Genomic DNA, 25,263 nt, shown 5'->3' on the forward strand with positions numbered 1-25,263 from the left:
TTTTCTTCTTCGATAAATCAAGGAAGACCACCTACCTCTCTGGCTTCATGTGTGTCAGGGACAGTTATTCTATATGGAGCATCAGGAATGTCATAGTATGGCTGGTCCTTGTGAATGTCCTGCACAAAAACAATTATCAGCTTTCAGTAAGATGAAATTCATCATCACTTAACCTGAATGCTACAGGTAGCACTTTTCACAAACAAGAAGCCTGATTTACCAAACCTTTTTGCTAGTATTTGCTCTCAAAGTCAATTTGAACAGCTCTAGAAGAAATTGTTTGTATTCCAGTTGGCTTTTAGTATGAATAATTTTAAAAATCCAAAGCTCTCCCTTCAACGTTTAATACAAAAATAAAACTCTACAAAGCATTTCCATCTTCAAAAATACTAATATGTAATAAATTCAAGGAATATGGATACACATACAGAGACCGGAAAGAATATAATCTGACAACCACAGTTCATAAAACCAACACAAACCAGAAAACCACCACCAAATTTTGATATCAAATGAGACAGTTCAACAATTACAACCCAGAACTGGTAATCCTATGTTTTGTTCTTGATGCTAAACATGACTTTCTGAACCACATTCGACAACAACTTTCTAGCACTAGTTTTACTACCTATGAAAGAGGGTTGGAAATGCACTTACCTCACAGAATTTAAAATAAAGATTTTACCAATCTCTAGTGATAAAAGCAAAACCAAAGTAAGAACTCATAAATAAGTATCAAATAAATGCAAACCAAAGCCAGACAATTCAGTTTTATGAAAGAAAAAGGAACTTACTGCACTAAGAGACAGTGACAGTGTCTGCAGAATATCTAGCATAGTCTTCAGCACAGTTCCACTCCATAACAAGTGAGGAAACCTAGAGCAAGACAGGATTCACAAACCAATAATGATGGACAGCTATGAAAGGAAATTATTTTATCAAAAAACAGAGCTGCTCCAAGAGCTAGTTACATACATCACCTGGTAAGCTCATACTCAACAGAAGTTACAAAGCTGGCCATGGCTCACAACAGCCTAGCTCAATACAGCGTCAAAAGCTTTCAGAAAGTAAGCTAACTAGAGCTATTTCATAGGAGTTGAGAATGCATTTATTTCATGCGCACTTTGCTTTGCTCCATCCATGGGAATACTAAGCAGACACAGACACGTTAAGCAGGGGTTTCAGGGCCCAGGGTAAAAATACTATTGAATGTTAATTTTGAAGGAGATGTTTCAGCAGATGAACCAGCCAAGAAATCCACTTGATTATTGTCATCAACTGCATAAGCAATCACTAAACAGCCAATGTGAAAAGAGAGCAGGAAGATGAAATCTATACTCACTTGTCTACCAGACCAGATAAGTATTTGTCTGCAACTCTTCTGATCCTCTTGTGAATGTGATTAAAATTTACCAGCAAGAACTGAGCATGCCTCTCCAACTCTTCTTCATTCTCCTTAGTTTTAGGCTAAAAAGCATGCCAAAGAGAAGTATGAAGCTCAAATTCAGAACAATTATACAAATTCAAAATTTTAGTTTCCATGTAACCTACCTTATCAGCCATCATTGTCAGGAAAGCTTCAAACACCTTATCAGCAACAGCTATCACACACTGCATCATGCCTGAGGAATTGAGAGAAATGGCAGATTTGATTATCAGAATTACATTTGTTTTAGAAATCATGCTTAACAAAGTGTTTATGTTTACTCAGCCAACACTGAACCAAGCTGTTTCACAACTAAAGCAGTGCAAGAACAAAGCGACAGCAATCTAGTGAACATGATTCATTTTGTCATATAGTTGATTGATTTCTTTTAGTTTTGCATGCCTGGAAATAACTTCCTAGTATGTCAAGTTGCAAGACAACCAAGACAGGTAATCTTACCAGATTTGTCTTTCTGAATTGCTTTATCCTCAAAATAGCAAAACATGACTTGGAAACGATCTTGGTCGGTTGAACGTAACACCCTAGGAAAATAAGAGCTCTGTGGGTTTGGTTGTTTTGGTTTAGTTTTGTTTTTTTCTTTTTCCTTTTCTTTTAAAGATGTTAAACATAAAACTATGTACTTTAACACCACAGTACACAACATACAGTCACTGTTCATTTCATGGCAATTTTAAGTCTCCAGCAAGTGTGATACTGCTATCTGTTTCTACATTCAATTAACAGGACTGAGACCATAAAATGCTGGTTTGTCACTGAGAGACTAACTTTCACACCTCAGGAGCAGGAACCTGATGATGCACTTATACAATCACCACAAACATATAAATGTGGTACAATCTTTGGCATTTCTACAGGTTTTGCATTTGTTGAATTTGCATACAATAGAAATATCACTTATTAAAAGACTGTTTCTAAAATACAGCCAAGATGTTTCTGGTTTACTGTCAGAGTAAAAACGTGATGGAGAAGTTTCCTCCTACTTTCCTGACTACTAGACCTCCAGCTCAGCTTTCAGCTATACACTCCTGTAAACAGCTGTAAGAAATACAGTTTTGAAGAATTAAAAAAAAAAAAAAAGAACAGTCCGTGAATTCAGTATGTTTAATTAGTACAACCTAACACACACTGCTGAGGGGAAACAAAGTACACTACAAAAAAGATTTCTCCGCTCCTACATTACACTGATCTCACAGAATAGGCAAGTGTCTACACTGTCCTTCAGAGATGCAAGCACAAGACTGTGCAGAGGATATATTACACTTGCAAAACATTCCTTTGAAGAACCCTTTTGTCCATCTTCTATTAGTACCTATACAGAGGAGATCACACTTTTTTGGGCCCTACTATATTAACCATCCTTTTTATCTACCCTAAAGGCATTTTTGCACAGAATAATTGCCAATCTTGGAATCTTAATAGAGCTAACGTGACTCAAAATACACACTCTCATTTATCTTAGTGTCTGGCAATTCTGACTGGAACATACATGGTTTTTAATTTATTTTTTAAAAAATGCATCAGTGAAAAAGGTGTATATATACCTCATATACTCTAGGCGGTAAACAGAAAGGAGATAGGTAGACATGGCAAAGTCCAACTTATTGATCAACGCTGACACTTCTGGAGGAGGATCCAAGAGATTTATTATGGTACTCCGCAATTCATTTAATTCAGCCTAGAGATGAATACATGAAGTTATCTGAAGTGGGAGTATTATATTAGTTTGTGTTCTGAAAAACATTTGTCTTCAGCTATTACGCCGTTTACTTTTTAACCTTCATAAACAATATGCCAGGATGCTTCTGTCTGCAGACTAAGACCGACCTGCTCTGACTCAGCAAGTCACAATTCTTCAAATACACAACTAAACAGAATTAAGTACTGGAGTCAAGGTCTCTGTTGAAATAACTGCTAGTTTCCGTGCAGTTACACCAATGAGGAAATACAATTCCTACACTAAAAGCATATAAGTTTGATCAACATCAACACTGTCTGGCTTCTGAAACTTCATGGGTCTGTTGTGCCATTCTTTGATGGCACAGAACTAACTATCCTGGCACGATACACATTTCTGTATTATTTGGGGGCCAGACAAAGATATTTCATAAATTGCAAACTCTTCAATACACTTCACACTGCTACCGCAGTTAGTCCTCAGGTAAAATCTATCCTGCAAACACTAGGGAGAGAGAAGTATACCAGTACCAAACCAGAGGATAAAAAGGGAAAAAGCTCACTTAACATTTCTTTGAAAGACGAAATGTGTTGTTTCCTTCCAAAGTTTGCTTATTTTTTTAAAGTGTGAGTTTTGTCTGCCTGATACAAAATAGATGAAAAAGTATTAGAAGGCTTCCATCTCCACAAAGACTAGTTTTCTACACCTTATCAAAATACTGTAGTTACCATCCTAAATGTTGGTATTAATACTCAATAAAACTAAACCCAAGCCATTTATGTACACTGCCGTCATAAGAGCAGTGTACACAAGTTGGTTTTCACTAATAGGAGGCAGGCTGGAGAAACTGTGCTATTTCAATGTATCATGGTTATCGTATCATTTAACACTGACAGACCTTATGGAAGGGTGTAATAGAAGAAATTAATTCTTACAGAAGTTACAGTATCATTCTTCATGGCAGAATTGTACTGAAGAACAGATCGAAGTGGTTCTTTACTGGGAAACGTGAGTAATGGAGACTTGGTGGCAATTTCACATACACCTTCATACCATTCTTCTGGCCAAAGACCTGGAACACAAGTATAAAGAGGAAGGCAGGGTGGGGAGAGGAAACAAGACGAAAATTCATAAAGCTAATCAGCATTACCAAGACTTGCGCTGCTTCCTAGGGCCAGTTTCTCATGTACTTAAGCTCAAAACCTCCATACAAGCGATCCATGTTCCAAACACACACATGTAGGTAATTCCAAGTGAAGTTTCTCACTGGATAAGAAGTTCCTACTTGATTAACATTGTACCCCATGTGTCTGCTCTTCCATTTCAGGAACTTAACTATCAAAACTCATAGTTAACTAAGGTTATTAACTTATAAAAAAAATTAAGTACAACCTGTACTGGGCTGAATCTCATAGCAAAACTGCAAAGATGTAAAGAAATCCTACCAGAGAACTGTCATGTAAGCTCTTTGCTTTGTAGTGTCTTTATGCCTGTAATTTTTCTTCAGCCTGCTGTGAATGGTTTGCATACAGTTACATTTACATTCATCAAGAGTTTAAATGTGAGCAGCAACATTGTTCTCTTATCATTTACACTACCTGATCCTTCCACAGCAAATCCCATCAGCACTGAATACAACCAGAAGTCACGGAACAGCTTTTGCAACCTGGGCTTGGCCTCCTTGATAGGTGGCAAGCGCCTAGTGAGCTACCAAAGAAATAAAAGTTAACATCAGAAAATCACGGGAGTTATAACAACTTAATTTCACGCTAAGGAATCAATTCATGTACCTTCTTTACTATGATTTATGAAGGTAATGTTCTTTGTCATCTGTGAAAACTAGTATTATATTGCTATTGTTATATATATTGAAGAAAATTAGATCTTGTTAGAGTATCTGAAATGCTAACTTTTGAGATGCCTGAAATAAGAACTTCCTTTGTTTTACACAGGAATAATACCATGCTGATACAGTAACCTCTGAAGGGAACACATAGTATTAGTATACTATCAACTACAGAGAGAAGAAACTACATGGTCCTTTAAATAGTGTTGAAGACAATGCCATGCAGCTTTGCTTCAGTGCAAAGGAACTCAAAACTAAATAAATATTAGTCAAACATACTTCTGGTTGCTATTGTTTATTGGCTTTGTGGAAATACATTGAGGCACCAATTGGGGATCTTTCATTGTTTGCACCCACGCACACAGTGACATCAGTTCTGGAGAATTTACTATCTAAACAAGCAAGCAAAAGAGCATTATTTTCAACACATTTATTAAAATTCTCTGATACTATTTGCACAAACAGCTGCTACCACTGGAGTAGCACAGTTTATCCTCCCAGCCAACATGATATGCAATTTTACATATATTTATGTAACAAAGATCATAGTGTGTTATTCTAAAAAGCGTTAGAAGCACAGGCAGTATTTAAAATATGAAGGAAACGGCCCATTAAACTGCAAGCTTTATTCAGTATGACTATATATTATTACTGTAAACTTTATTAAGAAAATGTTAGATTCTAATCCAATTTGACATTTTCTTTAACTGCACAGTAATTCCCTTGAGGTATGAAAGCCAGCAGTATTTCAGTGAAACCTTATATAAAGCCAACTTTGGATATATTTGCAAATCATGAGGGAGGCTGTTCATTTAAAAAAGAAAAACATGAAAAAAAATCCCTCGATTGTAGTAAAACTAATCAGTTTAAGCTGGGGAATGGAACTACAGTAAAAAGTTGCTTGTGCAACACAAATGTTTGCACCAACATAACACAGACTGAAGCAGACCAACCATCACAAGCACCAAGGCCTCAACCATATTTGCAGTACAAATGCCCCCCATTTTAGCACAAAGTATCAGTGACATGGCTTTCACTAGTCATTAACAGTCAAGTTTATGTGCATGCTTGACTTTGAAACTTTACATACACCCGAATTTTTTTTCAAAGATCCTCCTCAAAAGTGAACAAGTACCTGCGAAGCCATAAAAGTAGTTCAACAAACAACATACAATTCAGCAGAGATTACTAGGCAAGGGAGGGATTTTGGCTGACGAAGTAAGTTTAGCAGTGTTTGGTTTAGAGAATGTTTACTTTGGGAGATACACAAAAAACTAGCGTCAAAGTTCAGATTTAAACCCCGCCATTCCTCTTACTTGGGCTGTTCAACACATCCTTTCTGTACAGTGGCTTAAAGGTAAGCTTCATTTACATCTTCTGTTATTTTAGGTAGATCTGACCAAAGACATATATATTGCAGAGGGAGGGAATGTTTTGCCTGTGTAAATGCAGCTGAGCAATAATTGAACTTTAGTGAAGATGAGAATGTAAAGTTGGGAACTACAGACAGCAAATTCTTCTATGCCAGAAGCAGAAAACATTTATCAGCAGTTACTGGACAGACTATCTCAGCCATAAGGGCCTGACTCCTCGGGGCGGGGAAAAAAGTAATGAATTTATGAAGAAACAGTAAGAAAAAGACTGACTCATGTTGTCCAGTCACTGTGTAAAACCATTTAAAAAGCATCTTCTGTGGATCCATCATTGTTGCAAAACACCACAGTTTTTTAAGTGAGATAGTCACTTTAAATGGTTTTAGGATTTCAGGCAAATTAGTTTGGGGGGAGTTTTTCAAAAATTAAACTGTTAGCTCAGTTACCTCAGTCCTGCTACAACATGTTTGAAAATACTTTCCTTCAAGCCAAGCACTGGTTTTATTCACTGATAATACAGGTATGTATACCTATATATTTTACTTCTACAGAACAGCTCTTTGGACTATTTGCTCATTTAAAAAGCATTTTAATATATATCTTAGTAAGATTTTTGTTTTAACTGTATTCCGTTTTCTACCAGATAATACTGTAAATAATCACCTATTTACTCAAAAAAGTACTATCAACATAAATTGACTTTATAATGTCAGCAAATTACTTTCTAAATAAGTCTGAGCAAAAAACAAGACCCTGGCATTCAGACACCTACATTACAGTTTCACTTGGTACAGAATTACTGAACGTTTATATTCTGGTCTTTCTTTCACTGTCAAGGGAAGGAATTACACTTTCTCCTATCTTTTTTAAGATCACTGTAATTACTGCAATCTGATATTATGGTGAAAAGTCTTTCAGACCCACTTCATGATACAGTGTTTTACAGCTGAGTAAGACCAATGGATTCTCTTCAAACAATACATACCTAAGATAGTTCTTGATTTTAAAAATATTTAAAAATTGCAATAGTCCAATACTCAGTAGATCAAGAAGATATAAAGCTGCCCTTTAGAAAAATGCAGGTTCTACTTAAATATAATTTCAATTAAAACAGCTGAGGTTAGAAATCTAGCATCAGGATAACACTAAGTCTAGAGAAACAAAGGTCGGAACAGGAACTTACAGAGAATTTGCATCATGAAGGAAACAGAGTACTACCTGTTGTGCAGTGCTACACGAAAGCAAACTGAAACAAAAGATAACTAAACAAAAAGTAGAATCAAGCCAATCCTTCACGGAAGCGGCAGATGAGGATACACAGCTGCAGAAAGCATGCACAGACATCGAGTAAGGTCACAATCAGACCAGGACATACATTTATGCCCGACACTTCCCACAGTGCAATACCACTACCATTACTTGGTGCAAATACACATCTTCAGGTTTGTTGCTATATCCCTAGATCCCCTTTATTCCACTAAATTTCAACCTTGCTTTCCCAAAAACACTCCCATAAAACTCCTATTTTTGCTGTAGCTACATACAGGATATCTGCTTTTCAAATTCTTCAGCACATCTCAGCTTTCTGGTATGCTCATGTAGTGGATGCCTAGTCCCTCCTTCTACCCAGCTCAAATCCTCAGACTAACTTCACATCATATTTTTAGCGTGCACCAGTAACACAGTTAGCACACATTTTAAGTGTTACAAATTTATAGTGTCCCACACATTTTAGGTAATGATTCTGTAGCTGCTGAAATACACCAGTAATGACCACTTGCATGGGAGGAAGGCAACCAATTCTTTGGGAGGCTTGGAGGCATTATGTAAGCAAAACCAATTACCAGTAAAACAGATTTATCCATCTAATTAAGCTGTGTTGCACTAAAAAAAAAAAAAAGCTGTCAAATATGGTAACTATAGACCTTCTGCTGTGACAGACTGGACCTAAGGAATAGATAACAAATTCAATTACACACTCAACTCTGTGTTACATTGTCTTCCAGGTTTTGACCTGTCAGTATGAAGTTCCTGTTTTGTTTGCTTGCCCTTGCTCTCATCATAACCTCCACATTTTGTGGAGTCAAGGACTTCACTGAGCATTTTGAAAGCCTTAAAGATGCGCACGCACATGAAAACGGGACCTATGATATGCCAAACTTACCACCCGAGTTCCACAGAGAAAACACGATCACTAACGACTTGATTCCTGAAGAGGAGGAGGAAGAGGACTATCTAGATCTTGACAAGATTTTGGGCGAAGATGACTACAGCGACATTATTGATGCTGGCCCATACATGGTTTCTGAAATTCAGCAAGGAAATATTCTTGAACTATTCCAAGGCAAAACCAGAATCCAGCGCCTCAATATCCTCAATGCAAACTTTGGCTTCAACCTTTACCGCAGTGTGGCAGACAAGGCCAACTCTTCAGATAATATTCTCATGGCTCCTGTTGGTATTTCCACTGCAATGGCTATGATTTCTCTGGGTCTCAACGGTCAAACTCAGCAGGAAGTATTATCTGTTCTTGGCTTTCAAGAATTCATTAATGCCAGCACCAAATATGAGCTGATGACTGTTCATAATCTCTTCCGCAAACTCACTCATCGGCTCTTCAGGCGCAATTTTGGTTATACACTGAGGTCTGTGAATGATCTCTACATTCAGAAGGACTTTTCTATTCTGAATGATTTCAGAAACAATATGAAAACATACTACTTTGCCGATGCCCAACCAGCTGATTTTTCAGATCCTGACTTCATAACTAAAACAAATGAACGCATCTTGAAGCTGACCAAAGGATTAATAAAGGAAGCTCTTGTGAATGTAAACCCTACAATGCTGATGATGATTCTTAACTGTCTTTACTTTAAAGGTAAGAATCTGTTGGTTCGATCTTAGCAATGTGTTTTCTCAGTTTGCAACTCACTGCATACTTCATTAGAAATCCCAGATGGAACTTAAATCTAGCCTACACTTCAAAACCACCTATCAACTCCCTCATTAAGAATCTCTATTAGCCCATTTTCGCGTGTTTCTGTAGCACACTGATATTCCAGTCACGCCCCGAAGCTAGTGGGTATTGTAAAAATACAGCAAATTCTTATTACACCCAAAGCCTTACAGTCTAAAAGTGAGACTACAAAACAACATATAAATGCAGAATACCCTCAGAAAGCATAAGCTTTGTAGGAGTCTCAGATAGAGAGGTATTAACTCATGTCCAAGTTAATAATCACATTCAGTCTTGCTTCAAGTTACTGACTTCATTAATGGTACAGGTTTATTTCAATTATAACACTTAACATTTCTGAAGTATTCAGGATTCACAAGAGTGACTATAAAGAATTCCAGCTTGAAGTCTGTATTTATTTTATATGAACAGAGCATGATCCTTGTCAACAAGCCTATACAAGGGGACTGAAGAGAATAACCAGAACAGTATTCTTCTACAACCAACAACACACACATTCATGAACTGTCTACTGATACAGGCTCCCACATGTATCACTACAGGCTGAAGAGTTAGAGGCTTGAACTAAAGACTGTACAATATATACTTACTATAAATTCTTGTTTTCAATTTCTTTACATTTAAACTAAGAGTCTGTAGAGAGGTTTTCAACAACAGTTATCTTCCTCAGGTTGAAAGTTTTGTTAATTTTTCAACAAACTTTTAAAATTAAATTAGTATTAAATGAGCAAGAGGTGGGAAGTGCCAATGAAAGAAGAACTGAGGAAGAAAAGGAAATGTTACTGACTGTTTGAGATCAAAATCAGATGAAGGCGATTTCAAACACTGGTGAGGAAAGACAGATTAGCAGAAAAGAAAATACAACACACTCCTTTCCATAACTTATAAAGCAGTTTCTTTTCCCAATTACATCCCTGCTTTCAGGAAACAAATGCTCAAAGGCTCTTCTACGCCTGCCTTCTCAGCATTTGATTACAGGAACACCATTCCTGTAAGGTTATGAAACATACCTTTCCCCATTCACCTGCAAGGCATTACTTCCTTGAATAATGCCACTTGTACCTTTAAAAGATCTGAAGCAGTCATTAGCATAACATCCAAATAATCCCTTGTTCTGAAACACCATTGAAAAGGGACTTATTTGTATCCTTAAGTACATCTCTGATGATCACATATCATATCAAATACATGGTATTACTCTCCATTAGACCATCCTAAGAAAAGGATTAGGCAAAGTGAAACAGATACATAATGTATCACAATTCAGTCAAGCTTAAAATACCATTTTGTTCTACTCTACAATTATTAAATACTTGTACCATCTCAAAGTAACAAAAACACCATCAAAAAATAAATAGCTTTAATATTGGAACTATTGAGTCACCAAGATCAAAAAGATTTTTGGCTTTTTCTTCTGCCCATGGAGTCCTGTTAGTCCAAACTGCCTTGGTGTTGTCTGCTGAAGGCTGCAATTTCTAACCCTCAAAACCAGAAAGATCAGTTCTATATTGCTGTCTCCCATTCTTCTGTTTTACATTGACAGTCTCCTGGTAACTATTTTGAGTGGAACCAAACTTTTTAAAAGCAAGTTCTGCTCCCGAGTTTCCTAGCTTCCCCACTAGTCCTAGACATGCTAATTTTTGTCTACATCTTTCCATTTACAATATTTACGCTGTTTGTACCACTGCAGACAAGCTCTGTTAAGCCCTTAGATCTAAGAAACCTATGAGTGTTCTCAGATATAGAGAGATGCACAGTACAAGCAATACTGAGTAATGGCATACTTGCCAAACACTGTGAAATCTCAAGCTCCTTTTATATTAAATACCATCAAGAAACTATTAGGAACTATTCTCTTAGGTAAAAAGCACGTTTTATCTTCTATAGGTGCCCAGTCTACCTCTAATTGAGATTTACCCACCAGTCTGCAGAAGTCTGAACAATCATTTATGAGCCCCCTATCATGTAGGAGCTGGTTATTTTAGCCACAGTAGATCACAGCAGCTTTTGGTAACTGAAATTTTGACAGGTCTAAAATTACTTTTCTGAGATTCTAGTCATGAATGCAAGGCAGAAGTCAATCTGTGGAGACAACATCTGTCACCACAGACTGATCCCAAAGACATCCTGGTGGAAGATTCAAAATGGGAAGTCACAAGTCAAATTCCCAACCGGTTTTAGCTGACCCCAGAAGAACACATGCCTCCTGCTGGAGAACAACATTTTACCCCAAGACAAACACATTTGGAAAAACGAACCCAAAGAATAAAGTTCCCCAGCTCCTCTTTTACTAGGAAAACCCGATAAGTGTCTCCCATTCCTCAGGTGGTGACAGTGCTGCTGAAGATCCCCTGGCCCACAGCAGCTTCATGTCGCTAGCTAGTTAAGAGTCCCACACCTGTGAATTCTGCTCCCTGAAGAACAGCCAGATGTTGGGTTCTCCTGAGAAGTGAGACAATTTGTTTGGCAATAGCATAAACCATTTTACATCCCATTCCCTTCAGAGTATTAACTATAGTCTGACCACTTCTCAAACTGCTCCCCATCAGCCTGGGACCCATTACAAAGAAACTATTAGGCTGAAAGTTGGACTTAAGGCTTTTTTTGTTACTTCACAGTTAATTTGCAAGTCAGATTAAGGATCTCAGAATCACTTGCAACCTTTTAGAAAATGGTTATTGATTAAATTTAGATTTGTAGTCTATACACAGTCACAGCCACATTCCCCATTTACTTTCTTGCCAATGCTGACCTAAAATCCAGAGTATTAACAGGAAATACCAACAACCCTAATTCCACTATTAAATTCTAGCTTTGTCTGCCCATGAAGAAAGAAATGTTTTTTCCAGAGCTGTGGTTCTGAAAAGAGATTAATAGGAACACTGCTTTAAAAAAAGCACCTTTTTTTACACAGTCAGCAAATACTTGGGGTACCCAAAGAATCTTCACATAGAAAAATTCAAACCCTGATGGGAAAGCTTCCTGGCCTGCAAAGTATGTTAAATTGCATTATTTGGGCATCAACCTGTCAGATGACAGGCTCCCACAGACATGCCAAAATCACATTAGACTGGGTCATACAATTAACGCAGTCAACATTCAAACTCTTCAGGTTGTGTTAAGATAGAAAGTTAATTGGCTTGAATGGACTAAGTCAAGGTAATGCCTTCAGCATAACATCTTTTATAACTTTACGCAGAACTAAACCAGACATTACTTAGCTTGATGTACCAATAACATGCTTGCAACAGACTGCTTCAGCACTGGTTTCAAGTATCAAGCTCTCTCAGAAAATACAGCTGTGTCAGTTTTTCTGCTAGGTGCAAACACTGTCAAGTATTTTGTATCTGTTTAAACTTTGTAATTTCTAGGTTCCTTGCAGGAAAAAAGTACACACCAGCCTCTTTTACATCTCCAGTTTGTGTTACCTGCTTTTGTAATTCAGAACACTCCAATCAGAGAAATGTTAGTTAAAATTTAGAAAGCCAGAAATTTCAATGTCACTTCAAAACCTGTCTTCTCATTCAGGCTTAACTGAAACCAACACTCCTACAGTAATTCTCAATTCACATGAATTAAAGCTCAATCTAAACTGTTAATCTGGGAAAATTTAATTAAACAAGAATCTTGGTGGGGGTTTATGTGTTTTCTGCATTGTATTAACAGGAACTTGGGAGAATAAGTTTCCAGTGGAAATGACTACAAAGAGAAGTTTCCGTCTGAATGAGAAGCAAACAATAAAGGTCCCTATGATGCAGACTAAAGGGAACTTCCTCGCTGCTGCAGACCCCGAGCTAGACTGCAGCGTGATCCAGCTCCCATTTGTGGGGAACATCAGCATGCTGATTGTACTTCCACACAAACTCTCTGGCATGAAAGCCCTAGAAAAGCAGATAACACCTCAAGTGGTGGAAAAATGGCAGAAGAGCATGACAAACAGGTATCTGCTGAAAAGTAAATCTTGTTAAACTCTTAATGCATTTCCTTTATGAGATTGACAAGGGTAAGTAAAGAGCACAGAAGCTAACATTTTGATTAAAACCATTAAACCTCAACAAGAACCCCAAAAGGATGGATTTATTGAAGTAAAAATCAGCACCGATGATCTCTCAAAATTTAAATGCCATCAAGAAATCAAGGATAACTGAAGTGGAAAATTCTAATTGACTTCCAAAATTCTCTCTATTACATATTTAATGTTGTAGATGTAAAGAAGTGCTTATTGATAAAGCTTACAATGAGGAAAAAACTAGGAGTCTGATAATAACAGCTTATTTGTGCAGAATGATCTCAATCATATGGAAAAGCACCCTATGTCATTACAGCACTATGCATTTCAACATAGCTGTTGTGTGAAGGCACACACTCAGTAACCAACAATGGACATCACAATTACAGAAGAGAAAAAATTATATAGCCTCTTTTGTGCAAGATGAGAGACTAGGTAGTCTTCAGACTTGATTCAGAAAAAAAGATATGAAGAGCTAATTTGACATGCTCTTCAGGAAGCCGGCCTATTTCTATTGTATACAGTAAGTGACCAATCTCCAATCTAGTAGTACTCCAGAAAATCTCAGTTCAACTATTACAAGCATATCCAACCATGTGCTGAACTGCTCAAAGCCATGGATTTCATACATATAAAAAAATGTAAATAATCATAAGTGAAATATTAAATTGACCAACTAACAGTTTTGGGAGGAGAATTAGTTTTTTAAAACACAGCTTAAAAATAATGATGCCCAAGTTCTGAAAGTACAATAACCACTCCCATATACTTCTGTGTCCTGCTTGCTGAAAACAGCAAAAAAACCAAACCACGACAGGTATGCAAAGCAAAGGAGTCATGCAAATATTTACCTCCTCGATGATTTGAATTTTTGTTTTTATTCTTACCAGAACAAGAGAAGTGGTTCTGCCTAAATTTAAGCTGGAGAAGAGTTACAACCTGATCGGTTATCTGAGATCCATGGGAATAGAAGAACTGTTCAATGAAAAAGGCGACTACTCTGGTATATCGGATGAGAAAGTCACCATTGACAAGGTATTTATACCTGTTCTCTTTTCATTTCCTTTCTGATTAAACTGTATCACCTGAAAACATGGCAACACAGTAAAAGCAATTCACAGTAAGCTAAAAGAGTATTTTTTTCTCATCTTTCCTGGAGGACATAGGAGGGGGTTTGGGTTTCTCTGCATGTCTTAGTCTATTCATCTAGTGAGGGACATGTTTAATCAGATGTCAAAGGCACCAACAGTGTTGTGGTCAGTCAGGAACAGCAACCAAACGATTGTTGCTGCACAGGAGCTATCGGCAAAACTGTCACAACAGAACCACGTGCAGAACACGGGGCAGGGGAAAGGCTGTAAGTACATAATTTGAATATACTTCCAAAATCCTAAACTTCTTTTTTTGTTTGTTTTCCTTTTTTTGTTTGTTTAAACAGTTCAATCATCAAGGCACAATAACTGTGAATGAGGAAGGTACAGAGGCTGGAGCAATAACCAATGTCGGGTTCATGCCTCTTTCTACTCAGATTCGCTTTATTGTTGACCGCCCCTTTTTGTTTCTGATCTATGAACATCGTACCAGCTGCCTTCTGTTCATGGGCAGAGTTGTCAACCCAGCCAAATCTTAAGAGCAAAGACGACCTCCAACATACTGTTATACATGGGCTGTATAATCACACGTTAATATACCAGTATCACGAAGAGAATTTTATTGTCATATTAGCCAATATAAAAGCCACTGGTATCAAAAGAAATGATATTATCTACAGGTAGTTTCACATGAATGGACTCATAGCAGTAGATAATTTGACTGCAATTTAAAATGGTTAGTGCCATGTATCGATACAAGTGTATTAAAAAAATAAATCACAAAGTAACTTACCCTTTGTGTTCTACGTATAAAATGTAATCAATAAAATATTCAGACTATCTGGATTCTTGAAGTTTAGCTCTAAATTTGTGCTAGGACAACTTTTTAGAATAGGAATAAGGAAAACCTGAACACCTGACCTGACCAGCCTTAGAAACCTAAGCCTCCCTTGGGTGTTTTACATAATCTAAAGTGAAAAAAGAGTAGGTGTCTATATTAAAGAGTTTTTTGCTTGCACAATTTAGTAGACTGATACACACAATGAACCTTATGGACCAGAGCACTGAATAACAGAAGATAAAAATGTCTTGGAGGAATGAAATATTTAAGGGATCTACTACTTTTCCCCAACCTAAGTTGTATCCTTTTCAATACAGTTCTCCGATTTTCATTGGTACAAGCAGTATCAGAATTAGGCCAAACAGGTAAATTATATAAACATCCTTAGAATACTTTTTATAGTGAAAGCAGCTACCAAAACGCTCTTTTCACCAGCTAAGTATCACCTAATCCTCTCTACAAAACTATAGCAATCACATTGGTTAAGAACACAAATATACTCTCCATATTTGATTCAATGGAAAAAATCTTTCAAGTCTTAAAACTAAGTTTGTAAACTTTCTGAATCATTATGGTAATAACATGAATGCCGTACAAAGCCTGTTTCACATCTGAAAAAGCAAAAATTCACCTGAGCTCTGTAACATATTACTACCTACCCAGTACAAGGAACAGAGTTGCACCTTACATTCAAGTTATCAAAGCCAATGAACATACTCACCTTTGCATACCTTCCTTTGCATTGTACCTTTTAAAAAAGCATGCCTCACAATCCAGTCACAGTATTTTTATTATTTTCAGTATCAAATATTGTATCTATCTAAATCTACTTATATTATAAATTTGTCTTATATTAGCAAAAAAACACAAATTAAGGTATAAACCAGCAGTTATCTTAAGGATTAGGAATTCTCTTAGAAAGGTGTTTTCCAATATTAACTTACTGATTTTATTTTACTTCTAAATACTGCCATTTGTAATTTTGCATCTACTACAATTATTTGCCACATACACAATGCATTTCAACATGACAGCCAGTGAATTATCAGCCAGTATAAGATGAAGGGTGATGAAAAGCTGATATTGAATAAGAAGCTCAGATGGTTCTCTTTATCCCTGTCTCACATTGTGTTGCTTGTAAGCCCACCATGTGGGGGACAATTTTCAGCATTGAAGGTTCACAACAGAAATCATTAATGTTCATATATGCATTTTATTGTTTTTTTCTATATGCAAAAAGAAAAGCATATGCAAAAGATTAAATATGCATGCTGTATATTATCAATGATTAAATGAGCTGGAGCATCTGAAATAAGGGGTTTTTGAGACCCAAGTAACAGAAATTATTCAAGGGAAAGAGGTCGAGCTGAAAAGCAAATCAGCTACTGCTCAAAACTCATGATCTTCATACATTGTGCAAGAAAGTCAAATATTTGCTTCAACAACCATAATGTAACCATTAACTCTTGCTTCAGATTCTGGCACTTTGTGACTCCATTTAAAGGTCACATTGGTTAAGAAAAATGTAGCTACCACTAGTTATTCAGAAGAAATATATCATCAATAAAAATTTGAAACAGAGAAGTACTTCCGTAACTTTTATATTAAGTCTCTAACAAGCACCAATCTTTTCTCAATATGCAAGAAACAGTCCTGCTTTCACTCACATCAGTACTGGCATTACTGACAGCTGAAAAATACAACCCACAAGGATGTCTCTCTCAAAACAGGACTAGCTAATTCATGCAAAACCTGAGCAGCTATTGAAGAACACCAGTTGAAGACACTGATAAACACATTTCTGTGAAGCTAGGATCTGGCCCTTGCGACGCTGGCGAATTCAGGAAGAGCTTACATTGGAAAGTGGTGCAAGAGACAGGGGAAGGAAAGAAACAGTTCTTTGATCTTTAACCAATGCTAATTTTAGACTCTTCTCTTTGAAAAGCCTCAGTAAAGAGGTTTGTGAGCACAGAGGATGAAATGAATGGGTTTTTTCTGCTTATTAATGGACGTGCAGTATGAGCGAGTTACAAGTAGGCATGCCTACTGTAAGTACGTAATACATTTTCCCCTTTTGTCCCACTCACTAGCTGTGCAGGAAAAGTTCCACAGAAGAACTCTACTTCAGGAGGGGAGAAAGTGACATGCTGCTTTTTGTCCTCCAGTAAGTTTAAGTTTGTCTATAGATCTTCTACACGTGACAGTTTTTGTAAAAGCTACAGCAGTTAGGCAACTAGTCCTACTGACTTGGAAACCCAGCTCAGATGTATCACATTTTCTGTTGGAGATCTAAAACCGTTACACACCAATTTTTGGCTGAATTAGTACTTATACTTTGTTAAAAAAGTTTTTCATGCAGAACAAGTTGTCATGTGAGACCAAAAGCAGATATACATGAAAATAAATGAGTCTGGAATGGACATCAGTGTCCTTGCACATCTCCTAAAATGCTTTCAGCATGACGGCCAATTATAGTTTCAGAAGACAGAGGACACTTCCTCCCCTTCCTCCCTCCTTTATCAATGATTCTTTTTTTAACTTATTTTTTCTTTTCTCTCTCCTGTTAAGCAGCAGAATTCACTGTGCTGCCAAACCAAGATTTATTTTTAACTCCATTTCTATTAACTTAGTTTTTTGACTTTTCTCCTTAGGCCACAGATACGTGCTATTTATTATATTGCACATGAAACACTATTCAAAGAAATATCCCCTGTGGTATTATTTAGCTCATGAATCTCTTGAATTCATGACTAGCAACAATCTAACCCTGAATCACAAAAGATTCATTATTTTAAGAGATATGTTATTATTTAACAAATGTTCCCCCCCTCTTAGAGCAAGAAATATTATTTTACAAAACTATTTCTCTTGGATGCTTACTTCTGCACTAGTTATTTGTCAACCCATTTGACCATGAAATAGCACTGGTATTTGACATGTGAGAAAAAAATATTCCTTTTGCAACGATCCAACCATTGGATACTCACCACAGCAATAACAGGAATAAGCACACCCAGATTCCCTGCACTGCTGGAGGCCTGGAAAAGGAAATTGAAATTATCAAAACAGCTACAAAAGCATTTCTAAAATACTTGCTACAAGACATACTTCAAACGCTCCTACTGTCTATGCAAATGAAAACATATATTGCCAATTACAGCTCTGTATCTTGCAAATAGGTGTACAAGAGGTGGCCAAGAGAGTGCCTCAGATATCCACAGGACTGGGCACACCCTGGAGCCTTTCAGAGCTCTTCAGGTGGCTCCTCATAAACTATTGAAGGGTTGTTTTTTCCCCTCCAACACAGTCTACTGTGTTTGGAAGTTAAAGCGGGGGGGGGGGGGGGGGGGGGGGGGCAGGAAATAATCATTACCACTGCATCTACCCTAACATTCAACAACTGCAAGAAAAATGCTCTCATTAAATGGGTGGCCACAGACAAGTGTCAATAGTTTACTAGAACTCTCATTTTACTACTAAAACAAAGCGAAAAATAACAAGTCTGTAAAAAGACACCATTATCAAGAATTTATTTAAGCAGGGGGAAAAACCTTTTCCACTGAAATATAGCAAGCTTAAGAAGAATACATATTTCCTTTGACTTACTAGGACTTATAATTGCACTCTATACAGTGTGCTGCTCTTGGCAAAATACAGTGTTTAAGAACGGAAAACATTCACTGCACACAGCATGCTGTTTCACTTCTCTGGTAAAGGTAAAGAGTGAAAGCACAGATAACATGCTCAGAGACGTCTCTCTGAAGTTCTTCTCTCCCTCCCATGTCCCTCCACACTGGATTTGGGAGGGAGAGAACTCTCCATCTTCCTTCTTACGAGACAGCCAGGTACAGAGACCGTGGCCCCACAGGGAGGAGGCAAGGCAGACATGCTAACAGGGTACAGCTTTGCAAGAACTGGAATAAACCAAAAGGAGCAAAAAGAAAAAGGGAGGAGGAGGGAGGAAGGAGGGAGAAACAAAGCCAGTCTTCAGATGAAACAATAATGACACAACCCAACTAAAACACATTTTAGTTATCCTTCCTGTAGTGTCCAAGATAAAGCAAAACAGATGGACCCTTTAATATTTTTTAAAGGAGTAAAAGAACAGCCCTCAAGTCACTCTAAGGGGTAGGAACAACTGGAAAAAGTCACTGTTCTTTTTTTTGCTGGCATCAGGACAGTCCACTGCACACAGCAAAGTGCTGCAGAGTCAGCTGAGATAGGCAGAATCCAGCACACGACACCAACAAATAGAACTGTAGAAAACCTACTTTTCTACTAGCATTTTTGTTACAAAAATGGAATAGCAGCCTCTTTATGATGGTATATGGCGCTAAGGATGAAGAAAATGCAATGACTTCCATCCTTGGGCATACTCAGGGGACATTAGTGTTAACTATCAGCAATAGCACAAAAAAACCAAACCCACAAAAAGGTTATTTTTCTTCCCCTCACAGAAGCCACTTTTGCATGGTTGAAAAATCTGGTTTAAAACAGAATAAGTCACTGAAGCATTTTAATGGCTAGCAAGCAAATTTAAGTCCATAAAAAGGTATGCTGAGAAGCAGAGAACATAGGCAAAGTATCAAAGAAAAACACTGCTTTTGTTTGGGAGAACAGCATGTGCAGTGTTTTACCTACTTATCTCTTCTTGAAAATGAAGTAACCCAGTCTTCAGAATACCTTTCATAACTTCTACTCTACATTGAGTAAAGAGTGTTCCAGTGAAAACTGCTTGAAGTATCTTCATAATAAAGAAACACTGCCTCCTAGCTCAAATCTGTGTTAAATCAATTACATATTTTTGTTTGCAGGCTGCTTTAAGTCAGTGCAGCAGTTAAGTCTCCCACAGTGATCCCAAATAACAGTGGAAAAATATCCCTGAAAGGAGGAGGGTGGAAACTTATTTAGAAGTGTCATTTTAGACCACTGTTTACAATATGTTTACCACCATTTCAGCTCACTTATCTGTGGTTAAAAGAATCTATGAAACCTGTGGAGAGACATTTTCCACCACAGACTTCATGAAAACCAGATTCTAGACATGTTCTAGCTCCCTTTTAAAAGAAGACTTGGCATTCCTGATTAAATGCAATCTGTCTTCAAAGCAGATTCATTTCAGAGGGATTTACCAAGAGTTCACTCACCCCATAAAAAGGATGAAGGACGAACTTAGTACTATTAAAACATAGCATGCACAGGAAGGTGGGGGGGAAAGAGGTCAACATGAAAAAACCCCCACACTGTTCCCCTCACTATTAGGAAAAATGCGCCTATTTAAAAAAGAATTGTTACCTATCTGCCCTAAAAAACTGGGAACAGCTCTCAAACCGCATCTCTTAAGAAAACCTTAATTTTCCAGTATGAACACATTTGAATTATTACAACATAAAAGTGTCTTTCTTGCATATAAAAATCACTATCAAACACCACAAGTTTTTAAAAGCTATCCTAAGGCACTGCATGAATGCCAAGAGGTTACAGAATTTGAACGCTAGGGAGGAACGTAACTGGAGGAAAGCTCTGGGGTTTTATGTGTAGGAAGCATCCACATTTTGCTTTTCAAACAACAATATATATCTCACGAACAAAAGTCAGGGTTAACAGCTTGTTTATGAGTAAATTTTAAAGCAAAGAGAAGAGGAAGATACTGTGGGAAAGGCTGAGATTTTTCACTGCTTCTAAGCTTAAGCTTCATTGCATAAGCTGACTATTTCTAAGATGGAAATTGGACTAGATGACTTCCTGAAGTCCCTTCCAACTTGGGTTTTCCTATGATCTAAAGGCACCACTAAAATTAGAAATTTGTCACACCTAAAGACACTTCAGGAATTAGTAAGAAGCGTTCAGTAGTCAGCATTCACTATTTCTCTATAGAGCTCTGTCTCTAACACTTCACTCAGTTTCACACCAAACAGGCTCAGGTGAACAACAGCTATGCCGCTGCTTTGTCTCAGATACTATACACAGATTAGTTAGGTGTTTGAAAGACATTAGGGACCCTCACTCATATTCCATGATCAGGACACATTCTCAGGCTTCACGAATCAAGGGGTTTTTTTCTGTGTGTGTCAGGGTGTGGTTTTAGTTAAAAAAAAAAAAAAAACAACATGCAGAAGACTACATCTAATAGTGCCATCCATATAAATGCACAGCTACATACGATGAACAGTGAATATCTGACCTTCAGTGCTGGTCCTTTTTCACTTGCTCTCTCACTAGCTCTCTTCCCTTCCAGCCCAAGCTGAACAAACAGTTCCAGCAAGTTCATCAGTAGTTCATCCACAAGGTGTTCTCCTTGAATGTTAGCAGCGATGTTAGCTAGGGCATTAATGACTGCTAAAGAACAGTGTCTAAGAAGAAAAAAAAGGTTATGAACAAGCAATTCCTTAAAGTTTTATATTTTTAGTGCTTTCCTCATAACATTGATTGTAACTCTTTTAATAAAGCTGCTGACGTTTTTTGCACTTAGATTTTTTTGGGGTGTGTGTTGTTTTTTGTTTTTATGAATAACACGTCACTTTACTGATAATTGAAATTCAATCAGTATTGAAGCGAAAAACTAGTCGTAAGCTTTGCCTCTGGAGAATGTTTCATTTATGATGCTGTCACGGCCAAAAGGAAATTACTTCCCTGGAGCAGATACGGCTACAAACAGCAGCAAAGGGATGTTTCTGGACTGGGAAAGCTCCTGAGCAGAAGAATCAGACCTAGTATCAGTTGTCAAAGCTGAGACTGCATTGGGTCAGACAGTATGTTAAAACGTACTGACAGGAATAGTCCTCTCAGTCACTCACATAGAATCATAGTGCATTAGAAGATATCCAGCCTACTCCAGCTATCAACAAAGACAGTGATAATCTTTAGTTGTAACAGGGACTACAATCCATATTTATATACTAAGAATTAAATTGTTAATTGTTTGCATTTAATCCCTAAATAGTACTGGGATGACATTTAAAAAAACCAAACATAACGCAACACACACACACAAAACCCAGTGGAACTTGACCGTTTTTTTTTAGGCTGAGAGATTTATTAGTCTAGTTGTAGATAATGTAAGTCATCAGTGTCAAATATCATTTACAAACATTAACTCCTTACAGAGGGGAGAACAAAAAAATTAATACTACCTGTTGTGAAAAACATTTTCAGGAATCTCTACATTATGAAGTGCTACTATTTTTAAACATATATTACCTTTTAACACAAAAAAAAAAGAACAGTACCATTTATAACTTTTTAATAAAACTTACAGTGGAAAAAAGTGAAAATGCGTGATATAACATAAAGGATGTTCAATATTGTATTCATACATTTAAGGGACACAAAGTGTTACCTGTATCCATGATCCTTATAGTCTTTTGTGGCAGAGTAAACAACTGAGCTTGCTTTAACACTGATTTGCTGAAACAAATTCCACACCTCCTGGTAGATATATTGCTGTAAAAAAAAAAAAACCCCAAACAAATTATTAAGTAGAGCTTATTGAATACAATCTCTCTGAAGAACAACATTTAAAACACACTAAGTATTAGGAAGTCCTTCAGATAGGTATCTAGTCATAGCGTGAGCAACAGTTTCAGCTTCCATAAAGCACACAGTGGAAATGCTTTCATTATTTTACAAAATGTATTAAGTTCTTTAACTCTGCCCTGGCTGATGGAAAACTTTTTCAGACGTCTGAGTTCAGGCAATTAATTGCCAGAGGCACAAACGACATTCTGAAAATTTAGTTACTCCTTTTATGACTGAAGACGACAATCTATACTTTTAAATGTATGGACCTACAAGACTTTGAAAGTTAAATAGTGATAAAAAAAAATACTGTGTGCTTATTTGGGACACTGGCCAAGTTTATAAACTTCTTACTACATTCTGAAAGCAATGAGTTTGGTGGCTTTTTTTTTATTATTTTCTATGGGAAATAATCTTTACAGGGACAGCACTTTACATAACATTAATTAGCTTTTGTTTTCTGATGTCACAGAGAAATGAGGATTGTACAAGCACGCACCTGTGATGAAGAAAAGAAAAACCTTAAAAAACTTCTGCAAATGTAGTTTCTAAAATTTTTTTAACTTTTTAACTAAAAGAAAGGGAACATGAACTGGCACTTTCTTGACGAGTTCTTTCCTTACATTTCCAGTGATGACCAAGCAGCCCAGCTGATCAATGATGAGTACATCAAGATGAGAAGGCGGCTGGCAAAACTTCTGCTGTAAGATCTGTAGGATGGGTTCCATCATTTTTGGCGTGTCCCTCAGAGCCACTGCAATGTGCCCTAGAGCACGAATTGTGTGGTCAGGAATCAAATGAGCTTCCCTGTTACAAAAAACCAAATGATACAAAATGATACACGTAACTGTTCAACAGTTATCAAGAACTCCAAGCATGGTTACATTCGTTTAAGAAATAGTTCATATACTAAATTTAAACATCACTAACGGCTTTAATATTGTCACTCTATATATCCATCTACTCTCAACATTAACATTACAGATATATACTTACACAGGTTGGTTTTCAAAAAAAAACCCAAACCAACCCACCTACAAACACACTATCCAAGTAATCCACACTAATCCATGAAGAAACTGTTCTAGAAACAAGTGACAAGAGGTAAAAGTGATCTGCAAAACATTAAGACAAGACAGGACCTCTCCTTGGAGGTTTCTTGGTTGGTGAGTCTCTCAGAAGTGAAGCAAGTCAAATGCCACGAGTGACAAGCTGTGTCTAGCCATAAAAGATGGCTGATGCCTGAATGATACAGCAGAGAGTGTCACTCAATCTAGGATACAAAACTGGCTAATACTCACCATAGATTTGCTGATTCGATCATGTAAGAATAAATCCATACCTCTCAGTATGAAAACAAAGGCTCAGCTCTGCAAAGACTTGCATGGGAAGATCCTGACCCCACATACTAATCCCACGAATTCCAGAGACACTTAATTCTGAAATAATACTGCCCATACTTATATCTACAAATAAGCTTCAGGTTCACTAAGTGAAGGAAAAATTGGTTTGATCACTAACAACTTACTTATCACTCTCTTGAGAAATGTACAGACGGTTAGATAAACTGGCAAGGAAGGCCTCAACAATCACCGAATCTATAGTCAAGCCAGCTTTCAAGCACCTGGAATAACAATAAACAGAAAACTTGCTAGAAGAGCCAGAGGGAAAAAAAACAAAGAACATGAATTAAACATTTTACTTTTTACTACTATAAATGCACGCTAGGTGTAAGGGAAATAACTTTATACTGAAGAACTGATTGCCTAGGAAGGCTGCTGTATTTTAACGCTGACGTATTTCTAAAAAATGAGCAGAGCTTCTACTGCTGCTTTCTCCAGCAACAATAAAGATGGGGATATGCAATAACGTAAACTCAGAATCCACTGCTTTGGAAACGTCAATCTCACCTCTAGTCACCAACTATCTGTCTTCCCTCCAGCTCTCTGTAGCTGTCTAGAAGGGAAGAATAATCATTACACTGCCCACATTTGTGCATGTAACAATCCTGTTACAGGAGGCTCACTCAACATGATAATCTCCAGCAGAAAACAAAAACCCTACTGAGTATCAAAATGGTGACTAACTTGAATTACATATGTGGGAAGCAATGAGACTGAATTGTTATTTTACTTAACATAAACAGAACCAAAAGATGTCTGAAGGAAAATGGAGTCACGATCAGAAAAGGCAATAAAGCCTTTTAGAGCAGCACCTTTCTAAACCGTCACAATACTTTTCAGCTAGGGACATGAACACGTTTCAACATGGTGCAAGTCCCTCTTACCTGCAGATGTTGTCTATGGCAATGTCACGCAGCTGCTCATACATGGATGGTTGACTTTTCTTGCCAGGCATTACATTTAGAGTAGACTCTGAATGCTCGTTGGTTACGCTAATCTTGATGTCATTACCACCTACTCAGAACACAGAGTACAGAAATCAACAACATTTGAAATACCCTTTTTCCCCCAAGATGAGAGCGC

The 25,263-nt window shown here is 37.2% G+C and overlaps 2 protein-coding genes across 3 annotated transcripts in view; one reads left to right on the top strand and one right to left on the bottom strand.

Annotated features, from left to right (window-relative positions):
* Positions 1-25,263, bottom strand: part of PI4KA (phosphatidylinositol 4-kinase alpha) — a 63,275-nt gene that overhangs the window by 24,230 nt on the left and 13,782 nt on the right. The window contains exons 14-27 of one of the 2 annotated variants that reach the window (XM_080374441.1): positions 25,065-25,194; positions 24,306-24,401; positions 23,401-23,584; positions 22,599-22,702; positions 21,444-21,612; positions 18,247-18,297; positions 4,721-4,829; positions 4,058-4,194; positions 2,989-3,122; positions 1,886-1,968; positions 1,552-1,622; positions 1,343-1,467; positions 795-876; positions 36-119 (exon numbers count right to left, since the gene is read on the bottom strand). In XM_080374441.1, coding sequence (XP_080230567.1) covers positions 36-119; positions 795-876; positions 1,343-1,467; positions 1,552-1,622; positions 1,886-1,968; positions 2,989-3,122; positions 4,058-4,194; positions 4,721-4,829; positions 18,247-18,297; positions 21,444-21,612; positions 22,599-22,702; positions 23,401-23,584; positions 24,306-24,401; positions 25,065-25,194 — 1,559 coding nt within the window. Of the gene's footprint in view, positions 1-35; positions 120-794; positions 877-1,342; positions 1,468-1,551; positions 1,623-1,885; positions 1,969-2,988; positions 3,123-4,057; positions 4,195-4,720; positions 4,830-18,246; positions 18,298-21,443; positions 21,613-22,598; positions 22,703-23,400; positions 23,585-24,305; positions 24,402-25,064; positions 25,198-25,263 lie in introns of both variants that reach the window. The other variant, XM_080374440.1, reaches the window with a different exon arrangement.
* SERPIND1 (serpin family D member 1) lies at positions 4,836-18,240 on the top strand. The gene is made up of 5 exons (XM_080374564.1): positions 4,836-6,325; positions 8,348-9,219; positions 12,985-13,258; positions 14,218-14,362; positions 14,766-18,240. Exons 2-5 carry the CDS (start codon positions 8,364-8,366, stop codon positions 14,955-14,957), a joined length of 1,467 nt encoding a protein of 488 aa, XP_080230690.1. The 5' UTR covers positions 4,836-6,325; positions 8,348-8,363; the 3' UTR covers positions 14,958-18,240.

This window comes from Falco punctatus (genome assembly GCF_963210335.1).
Source record: "Falco punctatus genome assembly, chromosome: 1".
NCBI lineage: Eukaryota > Metazoa > Chordata > Aves > Falconiformes > Falconidae > Falco > Falco punctatus.

Bases quoted from the DNA above. Each gene is read 5' to 3' on its own strand.
- SERPIND1 (XM_080374564.1), top strand. From the start codon at position 8,364: ATGAAGTTCCTGTTTTGTTTGCTTGCCCTTGCTCTCATCATAACCTCC. The intron at 9,220-12,984 runs GTAAGAATCTGT...TTGTATTAACAG, and splicing joins TAACTGTCTTTACTTTAAAG to GAACTTGGGAGAATAAGTTT. The intron at 13,259-14,217 runs GTATCTGCTGAA...TATTCTTACCAG, and splicing joins CAGAAGAGCATGACAAACAG to AACAAGAGAAGTGGTTCTGC.